The following is a 20886-nucleotide window of genomic DNA, read 5'->3' as shown; positions in this document are numbered from 1 at the left end:
CTGTCATTTCATCAGGCTGACTACAGAAGGAAGAAAAAATGATTGGCAGGAGATGCAACAAGAAACCTGAGGCTACTTCCTACTCAGTTTATGCAAACGCTTCAAGCCTAGTTAGCTCTCTAAATAGACTAGGATTAGTTTTTAGAAAAGAATCCTGACACACAGTTTGCAGAGCCTACCTGGGTCAAAGAAAACAGGAGATGCACCCATATCATTTAAACACATTTTTAGGAATCTATAATTTTGAAACAACTCAAAATATTGTTTTGTGATCACTATATTTTTGTATCTTCTCTAAGGACATTTAAAAATGATTTTGTTTAGTATGGCAGCCAAACTTGAGACTTATAACTGGAAATGCAATGTTTATACAAAATGTGTACTGAAGTAATAGTCTAAAAGCCTATGGAGACCTTACTACAAGTGCTGAAAGATCCCCCTCATAACTCCTTTTGTATTCACATAAAAATGTTGGAGGAAGAGAAAAATGCAAGGTGAGTTTTTTCTAATTACAGAGAGAGAGAGAGAGAGAGAGAGAGAGAGAGAGAGAGAGAAAGCAATTTCCCATCTTGTGATAAGCAAGTAGGCTGCTCACATTAGCAGTTGCTTGTGGGATTTGTTTGTTTGTTTGATTGATTTATATACCGCCCTTCCAAAATGGCTCAGGGCGGTTTACAATTAAAACAAGCCACTAAAACAATAAAAACTAAAACAAATTAAAAACAATATAGCAGTTAACAATATAAAAAACATTTTAAAATAGGATTAAATAGTTTACAGTAATTAAAAGCCCCCAAATCAGGTTAAAATTTAAAAACCCTGGAAAGCCAGGCCAAACAAATACGTTTTAAGGGCTCTCCTGAAGGCTAACAGAGAATTCAAATTACGGATTTCCGCAGGGAGCGCATTCCACAGCCCCAGAGCAGCCATAGAGAAGGCCTGCCTCCGAATCGCCACCAGACAAGCTGGTGGCAACTGGAGGCGGACCTCCTCAGATGACCTTAATGTGTGGTGGGGATCACGCAGAAGAAGGCGCTCTCTAAGGTAACTCGGGCCTAAGCCGTTCAGGGCTTTAAAGGTAATCACCAGCACTTTGTATTTTGCCCGGAAACATATCGGCAGCCAGTGCAATTGTTTCAAAATAGGTGTAATATGGTCTTTCCGGGTTACCCCAGAGACCAATCTGGCTGCCACATTCTGAACTAATTGAAGTTTCCGAACTACGTACAAAGGCAGCCCCACGTAGAACACATTGCAATAGTCAAGCCGGGAGGTTACCAGCTGGTGCACCACTGTTTTGAGGTCATCCTCCTCAAGGAATGGATGCAACTGTCGAATCAGCCGAAGCTGATAGAAAGCACTCCTGGCCATGGCCTCCACCTGAGAAACCAGGGTGAGGCCTGGGTCCAGGAGTACTCCCAAGCTGCACACCTGCTCCTTCTGGGGGAGTGTGACCCCATCCAGCACAGGGAGATCTAACTCACCCCTCAGATTCTGAGCCCCCACAATGAGCACCTCCGTCTTGCTTGGATTCAGCTTCAATTTGTTCTCCCTCATCCAGGCCATTACTGCCTGTAGGCAGGCATTTAAAGAGTGAGTGCCATTTTCTGAAGATGAAAAGGAGAAATAGATTTGGGTGTCATCAGCATACTGATAACACCCAGCACGAAATCTCCTGATGACCTCACCCAGCAATTTCATGTAGATATTAAAAAGCATTGGTGACAGAATGGAGCCCTGAGGGACTCCATATAATAGCTCCTGCTTTGAGGAGCGACTGTCACCAAACTCCACCATCTGGGATCTACCCGAGAGATAGGAACGGAACCACTGCAAAGCAGTGCCCCTTATTCCCAGCCCCTCCATGCAACCCAGAAGGATACCATGGTCGATGGTATCGAACGCCGCCGAGAGATCCAAGAGGACCAACAGGGTCACACTCCCTCTGTTGATTCCCCGGTAAAGGTCATCCATCAGGCCGACCAAGGGTGTCTCAACCCCATAGCCAGCTCTAAAGCCAGTTTGAAATGGGTCTAGATAATCAGTTTCCTCCAAAACCGCCTGGAGCTGGTTAGCCACCACCCTCTTGATTACCTTGCCCAGCCAGGGGAGATTGGCCTATAACTATCCATCACTGAGGGATACAGGGTAGGCTTCTTAAGAAGAGGTCTAACTATTGCCTCCTTCAGACAAGGAGGCACCCTACCCTCCCCCAGCGATGCATTTATGATATTAACTAGGCCATCTTCAACAATCTCTCCACTAGATCGAAGCTGCCAGGTCGGGCAAGGATCCAGAGAACAAGTGGTAGGCCGTACCGCTCCAAGCAGCTTGTCCACGTCATCAGGAGTCACAGATTGAAACTGATTCAACCTAACACTGTAAGAGGGATTGCTGGACACCTCCCTCACAGACCCTGCAGAAATAGTGGAGTCAAAGTCAGCCCGAATACAGGAGATTTTATTTGCAAAGAACCCACTAAAGGCGTCACAGCAGAGTGTCTCTGGGAGCTGATTTGAGGCAGAAGGAGCAGAGATTATACTCCTCACCACCCGGGACAACTCTGCCGAACGTGAACCCGCAGACGCAATGCGCACCGACCAAAAACGCTTTTTTGCTGCGCGCACTGCCATTGCATAGGTTTTCAAATGGGTTCTATGCTGCATCCTGTCAGATTCGAGCTGAGTTCTCCTCCACTTGCGTTCCAGTCGCCTACCAAGCCGCTTCATCCCCCGCAACTCCTCCGTGTACCAGGGGGCCATCTTAGAAGCAGGCCTGGAGGGACGCTTAGGAGCAATAATATCTACTGCCCTGGTGAGTTCTCTATTCCATGTTCCCACCAGGGCATCGACAGAATCACCGGCCGCACCAACATCAAAACCCTCCAAGGCCTTTTGGAAACCTGCTGGGTCCAGCAGCCTTTTTGGGCGGACTATCCTAATAGGTCCATCACCCCTGCAGGGGTGGATTGTGACCGTGATACCAACCTGAACCAGGTAGTGATCCGTCCATGACAATGGGGTAACCACCGGATTCCCCACCCAAGGAACACCCCCCTGATCCGAACAGAAGACCAAATCCAGTGTGTGGCCAGCAACATGAGTTGGTTCAAAAATTAATTGGGATAGGCCCATAGTTGTCATGGCCGCTATGAACTCCTGAGCCGCACCAGACAAGCCAGTCCCAAAGTGGATATTGAAGTCCCCCAGCACCAAGAGCCTGGGGGACTCTAACACCAACTCCGTGACCAGCTCTGTCAGCTCAGTTAGGGAGTCAGTTGGGCAGCGGGGTGAATGGTACACCAACAGAATCCCCAATCTATCCCTAGTTCCCAGCCTCAAGAATACACACTCAATATAGGTCAACTGTCTCACAGGGGCCCTGGTAAGGGAAATAGTACTTTTATGGACCACAACCACTCCACACACACACACCCCCGCCCACTTCCCCTAACCTGCTGCACAACAGAGTAACCTGGAAGGAGAAGCTTAGCCCATACTGGGCCACTCGCTTCCCCCAAGCAGGTCTCAGTTATACATGCCAGGTCAGCTCCCTCATCCATGATCAAATCATGAACAATTTCGGTCTTGTTTTGAACTGACCTGGCATTACAAAGGAGCAAGGTCAGGCTCTGTGGGTAGTTGGTGCTGCTTCCCAAGGCCTGAGAGTTGACAGAACAGTTGGAAGTAGAAATAGTTACTAAATTACTAATTTCTCTTCCCCTGTAACGGCCAGCTGTTCTGCCAGCGCCAATTCTTCTATTCCCCACCACTACAGCAATAGCTGCCCCAAGGCTGCCAGGTGCACCCCCTGCATTATCCCCCCCAGGAGAGCCCAAACACATCTCGTCAACTAGGCCTGGCAAAACTCAGGGCAATAAAAACAATGCTTAACCCAAAATATCCACCCACCCACAAAACAACCAGAAGTCCCACAGGTGGCGGCAGCAGCAGCAGATGGCAAACAGCAGAGGAGCCACACCCAGCACAGGCTCTCACCCTGTGCCTCTTGCTGGTGGATGGTCTTGCTCCTCTGCTGGGCACGGGGAACAGGGAGCAGGCAGCTACAGTCCCAGCCACTGGCATTATTAGTCACCTGAACTACCATATGCAATGGCTCTAGCATCTTATACTGCAGAACATAGAAGAAAAATGCTATGGTCACATTTTGAATTGTTCACCTGTATTCAGTGCCTTACAAATGATAATTCAGAAGATAAACTGCAGGTAGCCTATGGAGAAATACATGAGCGATTGCTCACCAAAATACACTGGCAGAAACAAAAAAGAAAGGTTACCTGTCGCAGGTCCAGAGTGATGGTCACAAAGTGATATTCCATCCCATTCTGAATACTAGGACTTTGCCACCACGTATTTTTGCCATCAATTGCATTTGTTATTGGGTGTCGTTCTGTTGGAACATCAGCAGAATGCAGGGGAGAAAAACATTAATTAGCAGTGAATATGACTCATCTTTCAATTCATCTTCTGTACTATTTATTCCATAAGGAGTATAACACCTTAGATAAAATTATTTTTCTGGGCTTTTTATGGCATACCACTTGAGTAAACCACAACATTTTTTGATCCTTATCAGTTGAGCTTCAAGCACTCTCCTTTACACATCTCCTCAGTCTTCTTACATAGGACACCCCAAACACAACATCATGACAACTGTTCTTTGGCCAGCTGTAGTTACTGGGCTTTTAGCTGTGGATTATGATGACCATCTGTCAGGTATTCCACAATGAATATGAAATAGGCTTTAGGGGTATGCATGGAACCATTCAGTGCTCCATTCTAGGAGCGCTGAACCAGTTCCGTGGACCGATGTTCAAGCCGGTTCGGAGCGCAGGGTTTTTTAGGGGTAGGGGATGCGCTGCCTACCGCCCTGCTGCTCCCCCCCCCGGTGCTCTCATAAAAAGCGGGTGTGGGGGACTGCAGCATTCCCCCCTGTGCTGCCACAGAAGTTGCTGACACACATGCGCCCAGCACACATGCGCATCAGCCACTTACATGGTGATGCTGCCTGGGGCACAGGGAAGGACACTGCAGTCCCGCATGCCCACTGTTTACGAGAGCACTGGTGAAGGGAAAGTGGTGGGGCAGGGGCTGGCAGGAAGGCAATGCCTCCCCTGCCACTTAAAGAAATTCCTCCTCCCAGGAGTACACGGAGCCGGTTCTGTGCACATCCCTAATAGGCTTCCCATGCATATCCCATGGACAGAGGATGCTGCCCAATGAATGGCACCTTATGAATATATCTCAATTATTGTGGCAAGTTTTTTAAAAAGGCAATAGTTAATTGAGGACATCATACACGGTAGAATGTGTGGCTTCCAAAAACTATAGCCAGTTTTACTAACAGTGACTGATACAATCTATTTGTAAAAGGAGAGTGGGGAGGGAGGATGACAAGTAAATGACTGCAATATGGTATATTTTATATATTATTTGTTTATTTTAAATATTTCTATACCACCCAAAACTTGTGTCTCTGGGTGGTTTACAATTAAATGGTTAACGGGCATATTATGTATAGTTGGTTACAGTCAATACATGTCCCAGAAGGAGCTAGATCACAACCCACAGGCTCTGTCCCTCTTAACAGAACTTGTAAAAGAGCCCATAAGATCCCACTCTTGCCTTCTACACATGATGATTGTACACTAGTGCAATGTTTGTGCAGAACATAAATATCTGATGATGACTTACAGAATTTAAAGAAAGCTTGGTTTGTACAGTAATGTAAGCAACAGTCAGTTTAAAGCCATATGCAGCAGGGATTCTAATTCTTTTTCCTAAATAGTAACCTGCATTCGCACTTCCAGTAAGTTTGAAAAGCCACTCATCTAATTGCATGCAGAATTGCTGCTGCTGCTGCTATTTAAAAAACAAACAAAAAACAATCCACTCAGAACTCATTACGCAAACAAAGGTCTGGAAGAACCATGGAAAAAGAGACTCTGTTTTCTCCATGGCCTTGGTGTTGTTTCCCAATATCAAAAATCAGCAGAGAACACTTTCTTCTTACCACTAAATGTGGAGAGACAATCTTTCTTTGCAAGTTTGCAAAAGCCAAGCTCTGAAGGCAATTTCACAGGCAGCTTTTTCAAAAACAAGAGTGTTTGGATAAATGTAACAACATGTACACCTCCATACTTCGTTACTTGTGAAAAAGCTTCAGGCGTCTTCCCGTACAAGTCACTGCCTTCTGCCCACACATACTTATGTCAGCCATTTGGAGGATAAAATGAAAAAGAAAACCCCTAAACCAATGTTTGCAGAGCTTCCCTGCCTAGACATCGGGAGGTGATACTTACCTCAGTCAACTAAGTGAGACGCTATTTACAAGTCTGATGTAAGATTTTTACATGTGACGTCTGGTATTGGGGAAACAGAATAAAGCAGATAAGGGTGGATTTCAGCAGATTATATTTCATATAGCTTCATTTATATTTCTTTTAAAACATTTTATATATCGAGAGCTTATTTATTTATTTTTTATTTAGAATATTTATACTCCATCCTCCAGTATACTACTGATTGGGAGGGCTCACAACATTAATAAAATAGATACAATGTAAAATAAAAGATTAATAAAGTTAAACAAGTTAAAAGACCATGCCAAAACCACATTTAAAATTACATTTTTTAAAGTGTCAAATTAAGAGTTATTCATAAAAAGGTAAAAACTGAGAACTATGAAAACTAAATAACCTACCAGGTATAAGCAGCAGATAAGGCATTAAAAAGCCTGTTTTAAAAGACGTGTTTTAATTGTGTGTTTTTTTAAACACTGAGGGAGGGAGCACAGCAAAGCTCTTCAGGGAGTTCCATTTCCACAGCAGAAATGGCCCCTTGTTGTGACCCCTGAACTTTGTAGTCCCCGCCGCCAACCAGACCCCACCAACCAGATCTTTGTTAGTGGTAAGGCCATGAGCAGGGCCTGAGATTCTGAGTGGTGGGTCCTGGCAGGTTCATATGGGTGAATGCGGTCCAACAAGTATCCTGGCACCAAGCCGTGTAGAGCTTTAAAGGTCAAGACCAGCATCTTGAATCTAGCTTGGAAGCGATCTGGTAACCAATGAAGCTGCCGCAGGATGGGTGTGACACTCATGAAGTGACTTGTACCCACGAGCATCCTTGCAGCAGTGTCCTGGACCAGCTGAAGCTTCCAAACCTTTTTTAAGGGCAGCCCCACAAAGAGCACATTACAGTAGTCCAATCTGTTCATTTATGACTGTAAACTCATTAGAATCATTGTCTGGATTTTGCTTACCATATACAAGAGGCAAGGAAGAGCGTAGCAATAACTGACAACAAATGTCTCTCGGCCCCTAAGGAAGGGGAGAGCCCACCAGCAGGGGGACAGCTTGATCTTTGCTCTCCTCTTTGCACCGCTCTAAAGGAGAAGATGGGGGGAAGGGGTCCACTTCCCTCATTTTAAAAAAAATCTACCAACCCAGTAACTAATATTTCATTTCATTGCTTTGTATCACACCAGCAACTCACCAAAGGAAAGGAATTCTGCCTCATTACTGAAGACCAGAATGTCTGAACACATTTGAAAGCACAATTAAAGCACTTTGTGGGAGGGAGGCACGGTTTCAGTCTTAAAACTGCAAATGCCATAACGTCTATGTAAATATCAAATTATTCAGCACCACTAAGAAACATTAACAGTGCAGTGTTATAAAATTAAGGAGAGAATTGAGTTATTATTGGAATCATCTTTGTATTTTAAAAAGATACCAAGAGTGGGACGAAAGGAGACCCTTTGCTCTAAGTACTGTGTGATCTTTTTACTATGTCTGATCTTTTTTTCAGCAATCAGCTTAAAAGTATCCTAGGAAAAAAATCAGCTGTAAATCAAACCAAGGTCTCCAAGGTGATAGAGTTAGAAGTTGTCTAATTGGAAATTTTGCTATCAGTCTCCTCAAGTCAAATTGATATGAGGGTTAGTCATGAAAAAGAGGAATGAGAGATGAATATACAATTAACTATAATCCCATTACGGAAGTTTAATCTTAATTAATTTGAAACCACTGATTAATTGCTGGAATGTATTCCTTTTTTTAAAAGGGAGAGACTAAATATACTATAAGCTGCCTGCAAAAAAGGAGAGAACTCAGGCTTAGTACAAGGACCAACCTCAGTGATGAATGACAAGGGACTTTATACAGGCAACCCATCAAAGTGTGGTCTTTAATTTGTGTTCACATATGATTAACCAGGGAGCGTGTGTTCATTTCCTTCCACAGTAATTAAGGGGAGGTGCACCAGATTCACAAAATTCCAAGGAGACCATTTAAAGTCTGGTTACATTACATGGCACTCCTATTAAAGGGCTATCTCTGGGTAAATAAAACAGTTCATGGTGCCAAACGAACATTTTGCAAACCTTAAAATGTGAATGGGTTTGTAATGAAAGACTATGTATTTTAATGGCTGACTGCACTGCAGATTAGATAGTATTATAATTATAATACACAGAGTATTTACAGAGGCTAAAAGAGGTTGTACTGAGTAGCAGATTGCATGAGACAATCGGATAAGGAGTCTCTAGAATTACTTCCACACCCTATGTTTATTAGTTGTGTTGATGAACACAGACCCACAAAGACAAGTGATGATGTCACTGAGTCTTTTTAACTGAGAAAGCCATAACATATCAGAATGGAAAATAAGGTTGTGAGTTGTCCCACTTTTGTCAGGACAAACCTGACAAAAATGTATAAAGTTTTTGAGGCGACAGAAAGAGAAATGTTTGCTGTGATTTAGCAAAGTTTACCCATGCGCCGAAGGCTGCTTACATGCATCCCCTTTGTGGATCCACTTTGTGGATCAGGATCCATGTTCACAAGTGGGCACTATATGCACTACCCTACTTTCCCAGTAAACTAACATATCCATGAAGCAGGCCTGTATATGTGTTTGCCATCATTAGATGGATCAAGTGCATTATATATAGAATATATGTAGATTCAATGGGGAGTGCACTGAATTACTTTTGGCCCTGCTGGGTTTCTATATGGAACTGTAGAAGTTCTCTGTATAAGACAAGGAGAATTCTGAGGGATAGACTTTCTGAGTAAAAAGAAAAAGGAGATCTTGAGAATAAGTGAGATTAAGAAGAACTTCAGAGACTGACGGGTTAAAAATAAGAAGCATCGTTCTCTCCAGCATCATTCACCTACCCACAAAAATCCAATTCACACGTTATGAGTGCCAGCCGTGCTCACGCTTGCAACTGCAAAAGCGGGGAGGAAGTCTCACTCCATGTTGTCACTCATCCCCTCCAGCCGGCCTGTTCACTCTTACAGCCTCATTTGTCTGAAGGGTGAGGCACCATAAGCATGATAGCCAGAGAGGCAACCTGGATCACCTGAGGTTGCAGCTCATGGAAGCGCTGACCATCATGCTTACAGCACCACCCACTTCAAACAAAAGGGTCTGTAAATATGAACAGGCCAACTGGAGGGAGACAGTGACTGCGTAGGGCAGGATTTCCTCCCCACTTTTGTAACGGTAAGCATGGCTGGCACTCCTAATATGTGACTAGGGCTAGAGTCAGCACCAGGGCCATTCCCAAATGGCAATTTTACTTTCTTCACCACAGGAAGGGCAAGTGTGCATTCACACATTGGGCAGTTTTACCCTGAAGTCCAGATATTGGGGAGCACTCAATACACTGAAGTGAGATATTGGGGAGCACTCCATATACCATTTGGGTTTTCCCCTGCACACTGGAGCTTAGCCACATTATATCCATGCTTACAAGTTCCACTTTTTACAGTGGCTTTTTGGGATACTTCGATATATCCAGTAGCGATATGTGGTTTGATCAAAGATCGGAAGAGGCATGGTGGAGTTTTAAGAAAGAGGAGAGCAAGTCCTTACCTACTCTCCACCACCCCATGCAGCTACCTGCTGGGGTAGCGCTTGGCCCAAATACCCCCACATGGTGCCAGCACACACAAGGCACCAGCACATATGCAGATGCCATGTGTGTGCTGGTGCCACACGGGGGTATTTGGGCTGAGCACCACCTCAGCAGGAAGCTGCATGGGGTGGTAGAGAGCAGGTAAGGACCTGCTCTCCTCTTTCTTAAAGCTCCCCCATGCCGTTTCCAATCTGTGCTCGAACTGTGCTTCGAACCGCAGTTCAGACACATCCCTAATATCCAATATACACCAATGTTTCATTTGAGATGTATGGAGGGGCCATGCTGATAGAGGACCTTTTCTTAAAGCCTCATGTTTTACTTTTTTTAAAGCATTTGCTTGGTGATCTTGTGGAACATCATTCTATGCACCCACACGGTGCATTTTGTTTTCCGCTTTTATTAAAATGTCTTGTCTCTCCCTTTTGAAAAACCTTCTAACTCTGACTCCCAGTGGTACTTTATGGTGAGCCGTGTGGGTGCATAGGATGTTCCGCAAGAACACCAAGCAAATGTTAAAAGAAAAATAGCATAAAGTAAGGCTTTAAGAAAAGCCTAATTATGTTCACCATAAAGTACCACTGGGGAGTGGTGCACCCTACAAGGACTTGAATAGTGCACGATATGAACGGTGCATGGGGAAAAATGGGAAGGGACCGACAGGAACCCTATTACAGCTGTCCTATGTGACCAGACCCCAGGTTTCTTCTGAATATCTTATTATATCTTATTATATTATATTATAAGCAGCTAATATATTACCTCATAACTCGCTCTACTTTACCCTACATAATTCCACGGTTAAGCCCACCATCTGAGAAAGGCCCAGGAGCCAGGGAAACTGAGCCGAAGAACTGCAGAGGAGCAGATGCGTCATTTATTCTGGCTGGATTTCAAAAAATTGTGAGACTCCTGTGGTCAGTTCTGAACAGGGAATTTTAAAAAATTATTATTTAAGTACATATGTGTATTATGTACACATAATACAAGGAAGCTTTTTAATGCTCCATTATTGTTTTGTTATATCTGGTAGGTTCTTTAGCTTTTTATAATTTTCAGTATTAATTTGAACCTAATAATTGTGGTTTCTAATCTGACTTAAAAAAATTTTTTAGTTAATTTTATTACTTTTATTGTATCTATGTCTATCTTATTGTTGTGAGCCACTCCGAGCAGTAGTGCACTGGAGGGGCGGGGTATAAATATTTTTATTATGATGTAAAAATTGGATCTGTTTAAGTTGCTGAAATCTTTTCTTTTAATGATTAAATTTGCCTTAATTTCATGGTCCCTACAGTGTAGACTCAGGGAGAAACAGGAGAGGGTTATATAAGCATGTAGCATTGACAGTGCTGTTCATCTGTTGGGAGAATGGTGAGTATGGAATCCAGTTTTTAAATTAGTATTCCTTATCATCATTCATAATCAGGCTGTATTAAAATCAATTTCATTCAGTCTATGAGATTATTTATTATTTTTGTTTACACAGTCAGACAGGTGTTATTGACTGGTTTGTTTTATCCAGACATCAAGTCCTTCCAAAGGACCTGGGATGGATGAATTTAATTATCAATGTTGTTGTTATAGGTATCACCGCAAAATGTATGCTGTTCCCAGTAAAGTTGTTTTTTGTAGCTGGCTAATGGTGATTTCTGTGGCCCATATGGTGTTGAAGTGCTCTTCAAGATTTTGGAATTGCACCTAGGACACCAATTACAACTGGGATTATTTTGGTTTTCTTCTGCCACAGCCTTTCAATTTCAATTTGTAGATCTTTATATTTTGTTATTTTTTCTGTTTCTTTTTCTTCTATTCTGCTGTCATCTGGTATTGCTATGTCGATTATTTTGACTTGTTATTCTTTCTTCTCGACTACAGTTATATCTGGTATATTGTGTGGCAGATGTTTGTCTGTTTGTAGTCAAAAGTGCTATAATATTTTTACATCTTCATTTTCTACAACTTTTTCAATTTTGTGGTCCCACCCATTTTTGGCTGCAGGTAGCTTGTATTATTTAATCATTCATTCATACAATTTCTATACCGCAGATGTTCCAGTGTATCATTGCAGATGTATTTTGCAGATGTTCCAGTGTATCATCCCTGCTACCTTGTCATGCCTTTGTTTGTAGTCAGTCTGTGCGATCTTTTTACAACAGCTGATTAGGTGGTCCACTGTTTCATCTGCTTCTTTACAGAGGCGGCACTTGCTGTTTGTTGTTGATTTTCTTCTTTTGTTCTTATTGCATTAGTGCCTGTTCTTGTGCAGCCAGTATTAAACCCTGTGTTTCTTTCTTCAAGTTGCCAGTCTTGAGCCACTGCCAGGTCTTGGTGATGTTGGTGAGAGACAAAAGTTTGGGTGGTATATAAATGTGATGAATAAATAATAAAATAAAGACATGTTTGGTTTTCCAGTTATATTGTGCAAATATTGACCATGCAGTGGCTTGTTTTTCCATTTTTCTGCTTTGTTCTTTACTTGTTCTTTCTTGTAGGACTGCTTTGTTTCATTGGTGCTGAATAGTTTCTATTGTTGAACATTTTAAGTGCATCTTCTTCACTGTCTTTTATTAATAAATAATAATAATAAATAATAATAAATAATAAAATACAAAGATCTACAAATTGAAAGGCTGTGGCAGAAAAAGACCAAAATAATCCCAGTGGTCATTGGCGCCCTGGGTGCAGTTCCAAAAGACCTTGAAGAGCACCTCAACACCATAGGGGCCACAGAAATCACCATCAGCCAATTACAAAAAGCAGCTTTACTGGGAACAGCCTATATTCTGCGACAATATCTATAACAACTGACAATAAAATTCAGCCATCCCAGGTCCTTGGGAAGGACTCGATGTCTGGATAAAACAAACCAGTCAATAACACCTGTCTGACTGTGTAAACAAGAAATAATTAGGTTTTCATTTTATTATTGTTGTTTGTTTATTGATCAGGAACACTTCAGAAAAATGGCTAATGGTTGATAAAGGGTGAGAGTCTATACAATTAACATACATAAATGCTCTACTGCTATGTCTGACTGAAATCCCTATCAGGCAATCAAAAACACAGGGAGTATAAACTGAGGATCCTGAAGAAGCTAAATGACACCAGTAAGCCTTTGCTGAAGAATAGTGTCATCAGCAGTACAGTGTCCATGCATGTATAGCTGAATGCAATTTCCAAGCTTCATTTCCCCATGCCCTGTACAAGTCTGTAGCACATGTCTTCTAGTCCTCAAACTGACAAGTGCCCTCTGGTGACAAGAGGAAAGTAACCTCTAGATACTTTTACCTGTTCCTAGAATCCAATGTCAATTCATCTATGCTATTGGGAGACCAGAAGCTAAACCAGTGTTTCTCAACCACCGGTCCGTGGACCAGTGCCGGTCCGTGAGGCATTGGGTACTGGTCCGTGAGGCATCACTAATAAAAATCACACACACCCCCCAAAAAAACAATTTTGGGCTGGCAGGGGCCACCGGAAGCTATCCAGAACTCATTTCCAGGCAGCCCTTGCTTCTGGATAATGTTCACTTCACTTCCTTGAAATGAATATTATGCAGGAATGAGGGCTGCCTGGAAATGAGCTCCAGAGAACTTCCCGATATTGTTTTTGGGGGGTGCCTGGGGTGGGGTTGGGGGTCAGGGGGGTGACCCCTTTACTAACTGATGGTCCAGGAAACGGCGCATGTATAATGTACTGGTCCATGACTCCAAAAACGTTGAGAAACACTGAGCTAAACTATATGTTCTGTCCTGTATTACTAGCAGGAGCACAGCTCTCACCCCCTCAGCCCTCAGTATCCACAATATGACAGTAATTGGTCCTCCTCTTGTTGTACTTGTTGTACTTGGATGTTAGCTGTTAGCTTCTCCTGCCTCTCAAACTACTAGTCCTACACATTCTCTTTCCCCTCTCTTTATGCGAGGACCTAGGCCAGCAGCTCACTGTTCAAAATATTGCTTGTTCTGTTCTAACTCTAATTCTGATTAACTGCAGCAATTCTTACAAGACCTGACCACCCCACATAGATATATGGATATAGAAAAATAATCTCATATAAACATCCTGAAGAATGATTTTCAGCTTCCATGTTCTCCACACGGTATGGGCTTCCAGCCCAATCCAGGTCCAAGTCTGGATAAAGTTTGCCCTCCCCCAACTCCATGACTGAACTCTGTTGTGACTAAATAGCTACATTGGTCCCTCCGATGTGCATGCTTCTATTGTTATGTCAGTAGGCACTGGTACCACTTGCAAAGCACTGGATACCTCAATCATTCTGCAACACTAGGGACACAGGATACTTCCAAATATGGGTATCTATACCACTAATTGGAAATGCTTCTAGCATGGTCATATCTGTAGATTAACCCAGAGACATGGCTGATTAATACAGAAACATTTGTGGATATGGCTTCAGATATGCTAACTATTTCTGAAAAAAGGTGGTGCTGGGGAGAAAAACCACATCAACAGAACTAGATAAGATCAAAACAAGTGGATTCAAAAACGCTTTTACTCTATAAAGACAAATCAAGCAGATCAACCAATTTATCATCAAATCTTGCAAACAATAAGCTATTCTACAACCTGCTTTCCTGAATACAATTTTTAAGTTCAGAAAAAATCCATGAAACCCCACCCCCCTCACCCGATATAAACGCAAAAGGAAGATGTTAATGCCATGAAAATTGCACACGTACGATTTGGAATCCTACTGCGTTGGTCACAGGTCCGACATTGAGCGTTTCTCACTGGTCGGCCAGGTACATGCTCGACCAATTTGCAGAACATTTCAGGACCTCTTTCACCACAAGTAGCATTTGCTGTGATGAGAGCATTAGAAGCCAAGTTCAACACGGCTGGAAACAAACCTGAAAGACAGAAGTGATACTGTAATATCAATGTAAATATACAAAAATTTACAAAGATTTCATTCCAGACTGATGCAACAATTAATGCACATGCGTACTATGCCTAGCATGGAATTTGCCTTTTTCACAGCTGCTGCACACTAAGTCAACACTTTCAACAAGCTGTCCACCACGATCCCATGATCTCTCTGCTGGTCAGTCATCGAAAATGACAACATTTATATACTGCTTTTTAACAAAAGTTTTCAAAGAGGTTTTCATAGAGAAATAATAAATTAATAATAATAATAAATAAGATGGCTCAGATCCAGTCAGCATATATGTAAAGTGGGGGTTTTTGCCCCGATATGCATCACTTTACACTTGCTTACATTGAACCACATTTGCCATTTTGTTGTCCATTCCCTCAGTTTGGAGAGATCCTTTTGGAGCTCCTGACAATCTTTGCGGCTTACCCCAACTTCTTGATCATATGTGAACAAGTTAAGAGCATTGGTCCCAGTACAGATCCCTGGGGGACCTCACTTCATATTTCCTTACCTCACTTCTTACTTACAGTGAAAACTGCCCATTTTTTTCCTGCTCTCAGTTCCCTGCCCTTCAAACAGTTAACATACCACACATGAACTTGCCCCTTTATCCCATGACTACTAAGTCTACTCAAGAGCCTTTATTGGGGGACTTTGTCAAATGCTTTTTGGAAGTCCAAGTATACTGTGTCAACTGGATCACCTTTATCCACATGCCTGTTGACACTCTTAAAGAACTCCAAATGGTTAGTGAAGGAAGATTTGCCATTGCAAAAGCCATGCTGGCTCTCCTTCAGCAAGGCCTGTTCTTCTATATGTTTAACAATTTTGTCCTTAAGTAAGCTTTCCATCAATATACCCAGCACAGATGTTAAGCTAACCGGCCTGTAGTTTCTCAGATCCCCCCACCTGGCCGATCTCTTTTAGGAAATCAAAGTTACAGTAACTACTTTCCAGTCTTCTGGTACAGAGCTTGACTGTAGAGAAAAGTTAAATATTTTTGCCAGGAGATCAGCAATTTCACATTTGTGATCCTTCAGAACTCTTGGGTGGATGGCATCTGGCCCTGGCGATTTTTTAATTTTTAGTTTTTCAAGACAGTGTAGAACATCCTCTCTCATCACCTAAAATTGGGCCAGTTCTTGAGCCCAAGCCTGAGAAGTTCAGTTCCATAGTGGGTATGTGGTCAGTGCCATGAAGACAGATGCAAAGAACTCATTCAGCTTCTCTGTAATCTCCATATTCTCCTTAATAATCCTTATCATCTAAGGGTCCAACTGCCTCCATGGCAGGTTTTTGGCTTCTGGTATATTTAAAGAAGTTTTTGTTATTCCCCTTCACACTTCTAGCTAAATGCACCTCAAATGTTCTTTTTGCATCCCTTATTGTCTTCTTGCATTTCCTTTGCAAGAGTTTATGTTTCTTGAAATGCTTGACTAATAAGTAGAAGGTTGCTGGTTCGAATCTCCGCTAGTAATATATCAGGCAGCAGCGATATAGGAAGATGCTGAAAGACATCATCTCATACTGGCGGAGGCAATGGTAAACCCCTCCTGTATTCTATCAAAGAAAACCACAGGGCTCTGTGGGCTCCAGGAGTCGAAATCAACTTGACAGCACACTTTATTGTTCACTTCATTTGGGCAGAACTTCCATTTTCTGAGGGAAGTCTTCTTACCTTTTATAGCTTCCTGACTATTTATGTATTATTTATTTAAAATATTTATACCCCACCCCTCCAGTAATAAAATAGATACAATGTAAAATAAAACTAATAAAATTAACCACATTAAGTAAATAAGTTAAAATTCAGGCTAAAACCACAATCAGAATTAATTTTCAAATTAAAAGTTATTTTAAAACCTAAAAAAGTAGAATTATAAAAACTAAAAAACCTACCAGATATAACCAAAGATGGAGCATTAAAAAGTTTCTTTAAAAAGATGTGATTTTAGTTCTTTTAAAAAAAACACTGAGGGAGGGAGCAGGGTGAAGCTCTTCAGGAAGGATGTTCCAAAGTTGAGGGGGCACAACAGAAAAGGTCCTGTCTCTACTAGACCCTGCCAACTGGATCTCTGTTAGTGGTAGGGCCATGAGGAGGGCCTGAGATAATGAGCAGAGGGCCCTGGCAAGTCTATATGGGTGAATGCGGTCCAACAGGTACCCCAGCCCCAAGCCAGCACCTTGAATCTGGCCCAGAAGCGGACCGGTAACCAATGAAGCTGCCGCAGGATTGGTGTGACACTCATGAAGCAATTTGTTCCCACGAGCATCCTTGCAGCAGCATTCTGGACCAGCTGAAGTTTCCAACCCATCTTCAAGGGCAGCTCCATGTAAAGCACATTGCAGTAGTCCAATCTGGATGTTATCAAAGCATGAGTGACTGAGGTCAGGTTCAACTGATCTAAGTAGGGTCACAGCTGGTGTACCAACCGTAGTGGTAACAGGAACTTCTGCACACCACCACCACATGTGCCTCTAAGGACAGCGTCATCCAGAAGCACCCCCAAGCTGCGGACTTTGTCTTTCATAGGGAGTGTGATCCCATCCAAGACCAGATTTACCTCATTACTCGGATGATCAGTTCTACCAACTCAGAGCACTTCCGTCTTATCTGGATTAAATTTCAGCTTGTTTGCCCCCATCTAGTCCTCTTGTTAGCCACATGGCATCCTCCTGAATTTGGTGGTACCTTTCCTCCTCCTTGGTATACATTCCAACTAAGCTTCTATTATTATGGTTTTAAATAAGTTCCATGTTTTCTGGAGTGATTTGACCTTCCTGACCTTTCCTTCCAGCTTTCTTTTTACCAGTTCCCTCATTTTTTAGAAGTTTCCTCTATTGTAGTCCAATGTATCTGTGTTGGACTTCCTTGCCAATGCTCCACAAGCATATAAGCTGAATTGGATCATACTAGAGTCACTGTTCCCCAATGGTTTTTACAAGTCTGACACCTCACACCAGGTTCTGGGCACCACTCGGGATTAAATCCAAGGTCGTCTTCTCTCTAGTTGGTTCTATGACCAATTGTTCTGAGGCACAGTCATTTACCATGTCTAGAAAATTGGCCTATATGCTGAGTCTCTTACCTGGTGCTGACATGTACAGGTGAAACTCGGAAAATTAGAATATCATGCAAAAGTCCATTAATTTCAGTAATGCAAATTAAAAGGTGAAACTGATATGAGAAAGACGCATTACATGCAAAGCGAGATAAGTCAAGCCTTAATTTGTTATAATTGTGATGATCATGGCGTACAGCTCATGAAAACCCCAAATCCACAATCCCAGAAAATTAGAATATTACATGGAACCAAGAAGACAAGGATTGTAGAATAGAACAATATCGGACCTCTGAAAAGTATAAGCATGCATATGTATTCAGTACTTGGTTTGGGCCCCATTTGCAGCAATTACTGCCTCGATGTGGCGTGGCATGGATGCTATCAGCCTGTGGCACTGATGAGGTGTTATGGAAGACCAGGATGCTTCATTAGCGGCCTTCAGCTCTTCTGCATTGTTTGGTCTCATGTTTCTCATCCTTCTCTTGGCAATGCCCCATAGATTCTCTATGGGGTCAGGTCAGGCGAGTTTGCTGGCCAATCAAGCACAGTACACTGTATGCTTTTCAGAGGTCCGATATTGTTCTATTCTACAATCCTTGTCTTCTTGGTTCCATGTAATATTCTAATTTTCTGGGACTGTGGATTTGGGGTTTTCATGAGCTGTACGCCATGATCATCACAATTATAACAAATTAAGGCTTGACTTATCTCGCTTTGCATGTAATGCGTCTGTCTCATATATCAGTTTCACCTTTTAATTTGCATTACTGAAATTAATGGACTTTTGCACGATATTCTAATTTTCCGAGTTTCACCTGTACTATCTCCCTCACTGTCATGTGATGTTTTTGATCAGCTGTAATGTGTTTCTCTCTGCTCTACCTCTGGTTCTACTATGTACTCTTCTGGTTTATCTGAAGGGTTTGCACCCTGACACGTTAGGGGATTTTGCTTGCCGAATTAGATAACACCCAGCTCCTGTTGGCAGTCCCTTAGGTGTCATTTTAAAATCTGCTCTGCGACCTTTTTTATTTTAAGTGCCAGCAGTCTGGTTTCATCTTCGTTCAAGTGGAGCCCATCCCTTTTTTATTGGCTTTACTTGCCCCAAAATGTATCCTAGTTCCTAACAAATCAAAACCTCTCCTCCCGGCTTCACTGTCTCATCTACACATTGAGACCCTTCAGCTCCACCTGTCTCACTGGCCCTCCATGTGTTGAACAGGTAGCATTTCAGAGAACACTACACTGGGGGTCTTGGACTTCAATATGCAACTTAGTACCCTAAATTTGGCTCACAGATCCTCCTGACTGCATTTTCCAACATTGTTGGTACCGATGTGCACCATGATAGATGACTCCTCCCCGGCACTGCCTAATGCCATGCTTAACACTGCCATGCTTAAAACTGCATGACGTCTGCAGCCTTTGCACCAGGCAGGCATATCAACATGTGGTCTACACACAGGTCACAAACCCATCTCTCTGTGCCCATAACAATCAAATTGCCCACTACTAGGAGGCCTCCAACCCTCCAAGTATCCTCTGTGCTAGACGATATGGGTACATCACCCAGGGAAGGGGTTCTTTCTAAAGGAGCATTCCCTTTTCCTCAGATGAATGTCCCCCTTCCCCATGACTTTCATTCTCCATGACAGGAGAGGAGCTATCAGCCTAGGAATGGTATGCCTCTTTCATATCCCTGAGGGTCTCATCCACATGCCTCTCTGCCTCCCTGAGCTTCTCTAGGACAGCCACCTTGGTTTCAAGGGAATGGACTTGTTCCTTGGGAGCCAGGCGCTCTTTCTACCAAGTGCACACCTACAACTTCTTTCCCTCAGGCAGACAGTCATACATGCAACATTCCAAGCATTACACTGGGAAGCACCCCCTCCCCTGCTGCCATTCTACCTTCATAACTGGTTTTATTGGCTATTTAGAATATAGAAAGCTTGTTTACTCGAAAGCCAGGTCTTAGCTGCAGTTGTCAGATAATTAAAGGTTTTAAGCTCTGTTCTCCAATAAAATTACAATAGTGTAGTAGTACTCATCTTCTCCTTGTGTTGGGTGTCTCCTTTGTGATCAAGGGGGCATACACTTGTATGGATCCCTGCACACTTCCTCACTCAACTCCTTTGATATCTGTTAGTCAACTGCAAAGTTCTGAGTAGCCAAGTTCCCCCAGTCTGAGCCATGTCTTCTCAAGAGCTGCTTCCAAACTGTGCCACCTCAGGAATGTGGCCACTCCTACAATCTGTGTGATTCACCTGCAGTTACTTCCCTTTGTTTCTAGGCACAACTGGAACTGGAAATGACCTGTCAAAAATAAACCATTAGCCATCCAGAATCAAACTCTAGAAAAGACTAGCTCTAGCAAACATATCTTGTCCTTTCCCCCTTGTTTTCTTTTTGATTTATTTATTTTCTTGCTTGCTTGCTTCTTTAGGAAAGAAAACAAAAGTTTGCTGCCTCCCCTGTTCTGAGTCTTGTCTTCTCAAGAGCTGCTTCCAAACTGCTGGAGAATTGGATCGCTTGTAAAATTCCACACTCTTGGAGTAGGACAGTGTAGAAACTCTGTCCTACTCACTCCAGTGGACACATAGCTGCAAACATGTCCCTATTTTGTCATTCAGGTGAATGGGAAAATAGGGACATGTTGGCAGGTATGGTGGACAGCAGTTGTTGCTGAAGGTAACTTTCTTTCAGCCCCATTCAAACATTTTTGTGCTCAATAATCTGATAAAGATGCAGAAATCTGTTTACACATCTGTGTCATTACAGTCTTGTGCTAGGAAATGGCTTGTGGGGAATGGAGAGAACAACCTGTGTTTTTTTTAAAAATGTCCACACTTGTTTTAATTAACTACTTAACTGCTTTATGACAATGCAGATAAAAACTTCAGTCAATTGACAGCTCCACATTTAGGTAATCCCCCCCCCCGCCCCTGCACCAGGAAAAGTGAGCCATATCCT

At 42.7% G+C, this 20886-nt stretch overlaps 1 protein-coding gene across 10 annotated transcripts in view; it reads right to left on the bottom strand.

Annotated features, from left to right (window-relative positions):
• LAMA2 (laminin subunit alpha 2) overlaps nucleotides 1-20886 on the bottom strand; it is a 759697-nt gene that overhangs the window by 459422 nt on the left and 279389 nt on the right. For 8 of the 10 annotated variants that reach the window (XR_008313916.1, XM_053286200.1, XM_053286222.1 and 5 more), the window contains exons 2-3: nucleotides 14652-14822; nucleotides 4298-4410 (exon numbers count right to left, since the gene is read on the bottom strand). Coding sequence is in view for 9 of the 10 variants with exons in the window: in XM_053286222.1 (XP_053142197.1) it covers nucleotides 4298-4410; nucleotides 14652-14822 (284 nt within the window). In the remaining variant the exon portion in view is untranslated. Of the gene's footprint in view, nucleotides 1-4297; nucleotides 4411-6322; nucleotides 6383-14651; nucleotides 14823-19873; nucleotides 20088-20886 lie in introns of those variants that run through there. The other 2 variants (XM_053286192.1, XM_053286208.1) reach the window with 2 other exon arrangements.

The sequence above is a fragment of the Hemicordylus capensis genome, chromosome 1 (genome assembly GCF_027244095.1).
Source record: "Hemicordylus capensis ecotype Gifberg chromosome 1, rHemCap1.1.pri, whole genome shotgun sequence".
In the NCBI taxonomy this organism is placed as follows: domain Eukaryota; kingdom Metazoa; phylum Chordata; class Lepidosauria; order Squamata; family Cordylidae; genus Hemicordylus; species Hemicordylus capensis.
The sequence above is the reverse complement of the archived record's forward strand: the minus strand, read 5'-3'. Positions and strand labels throughout refer to the sequence as shown.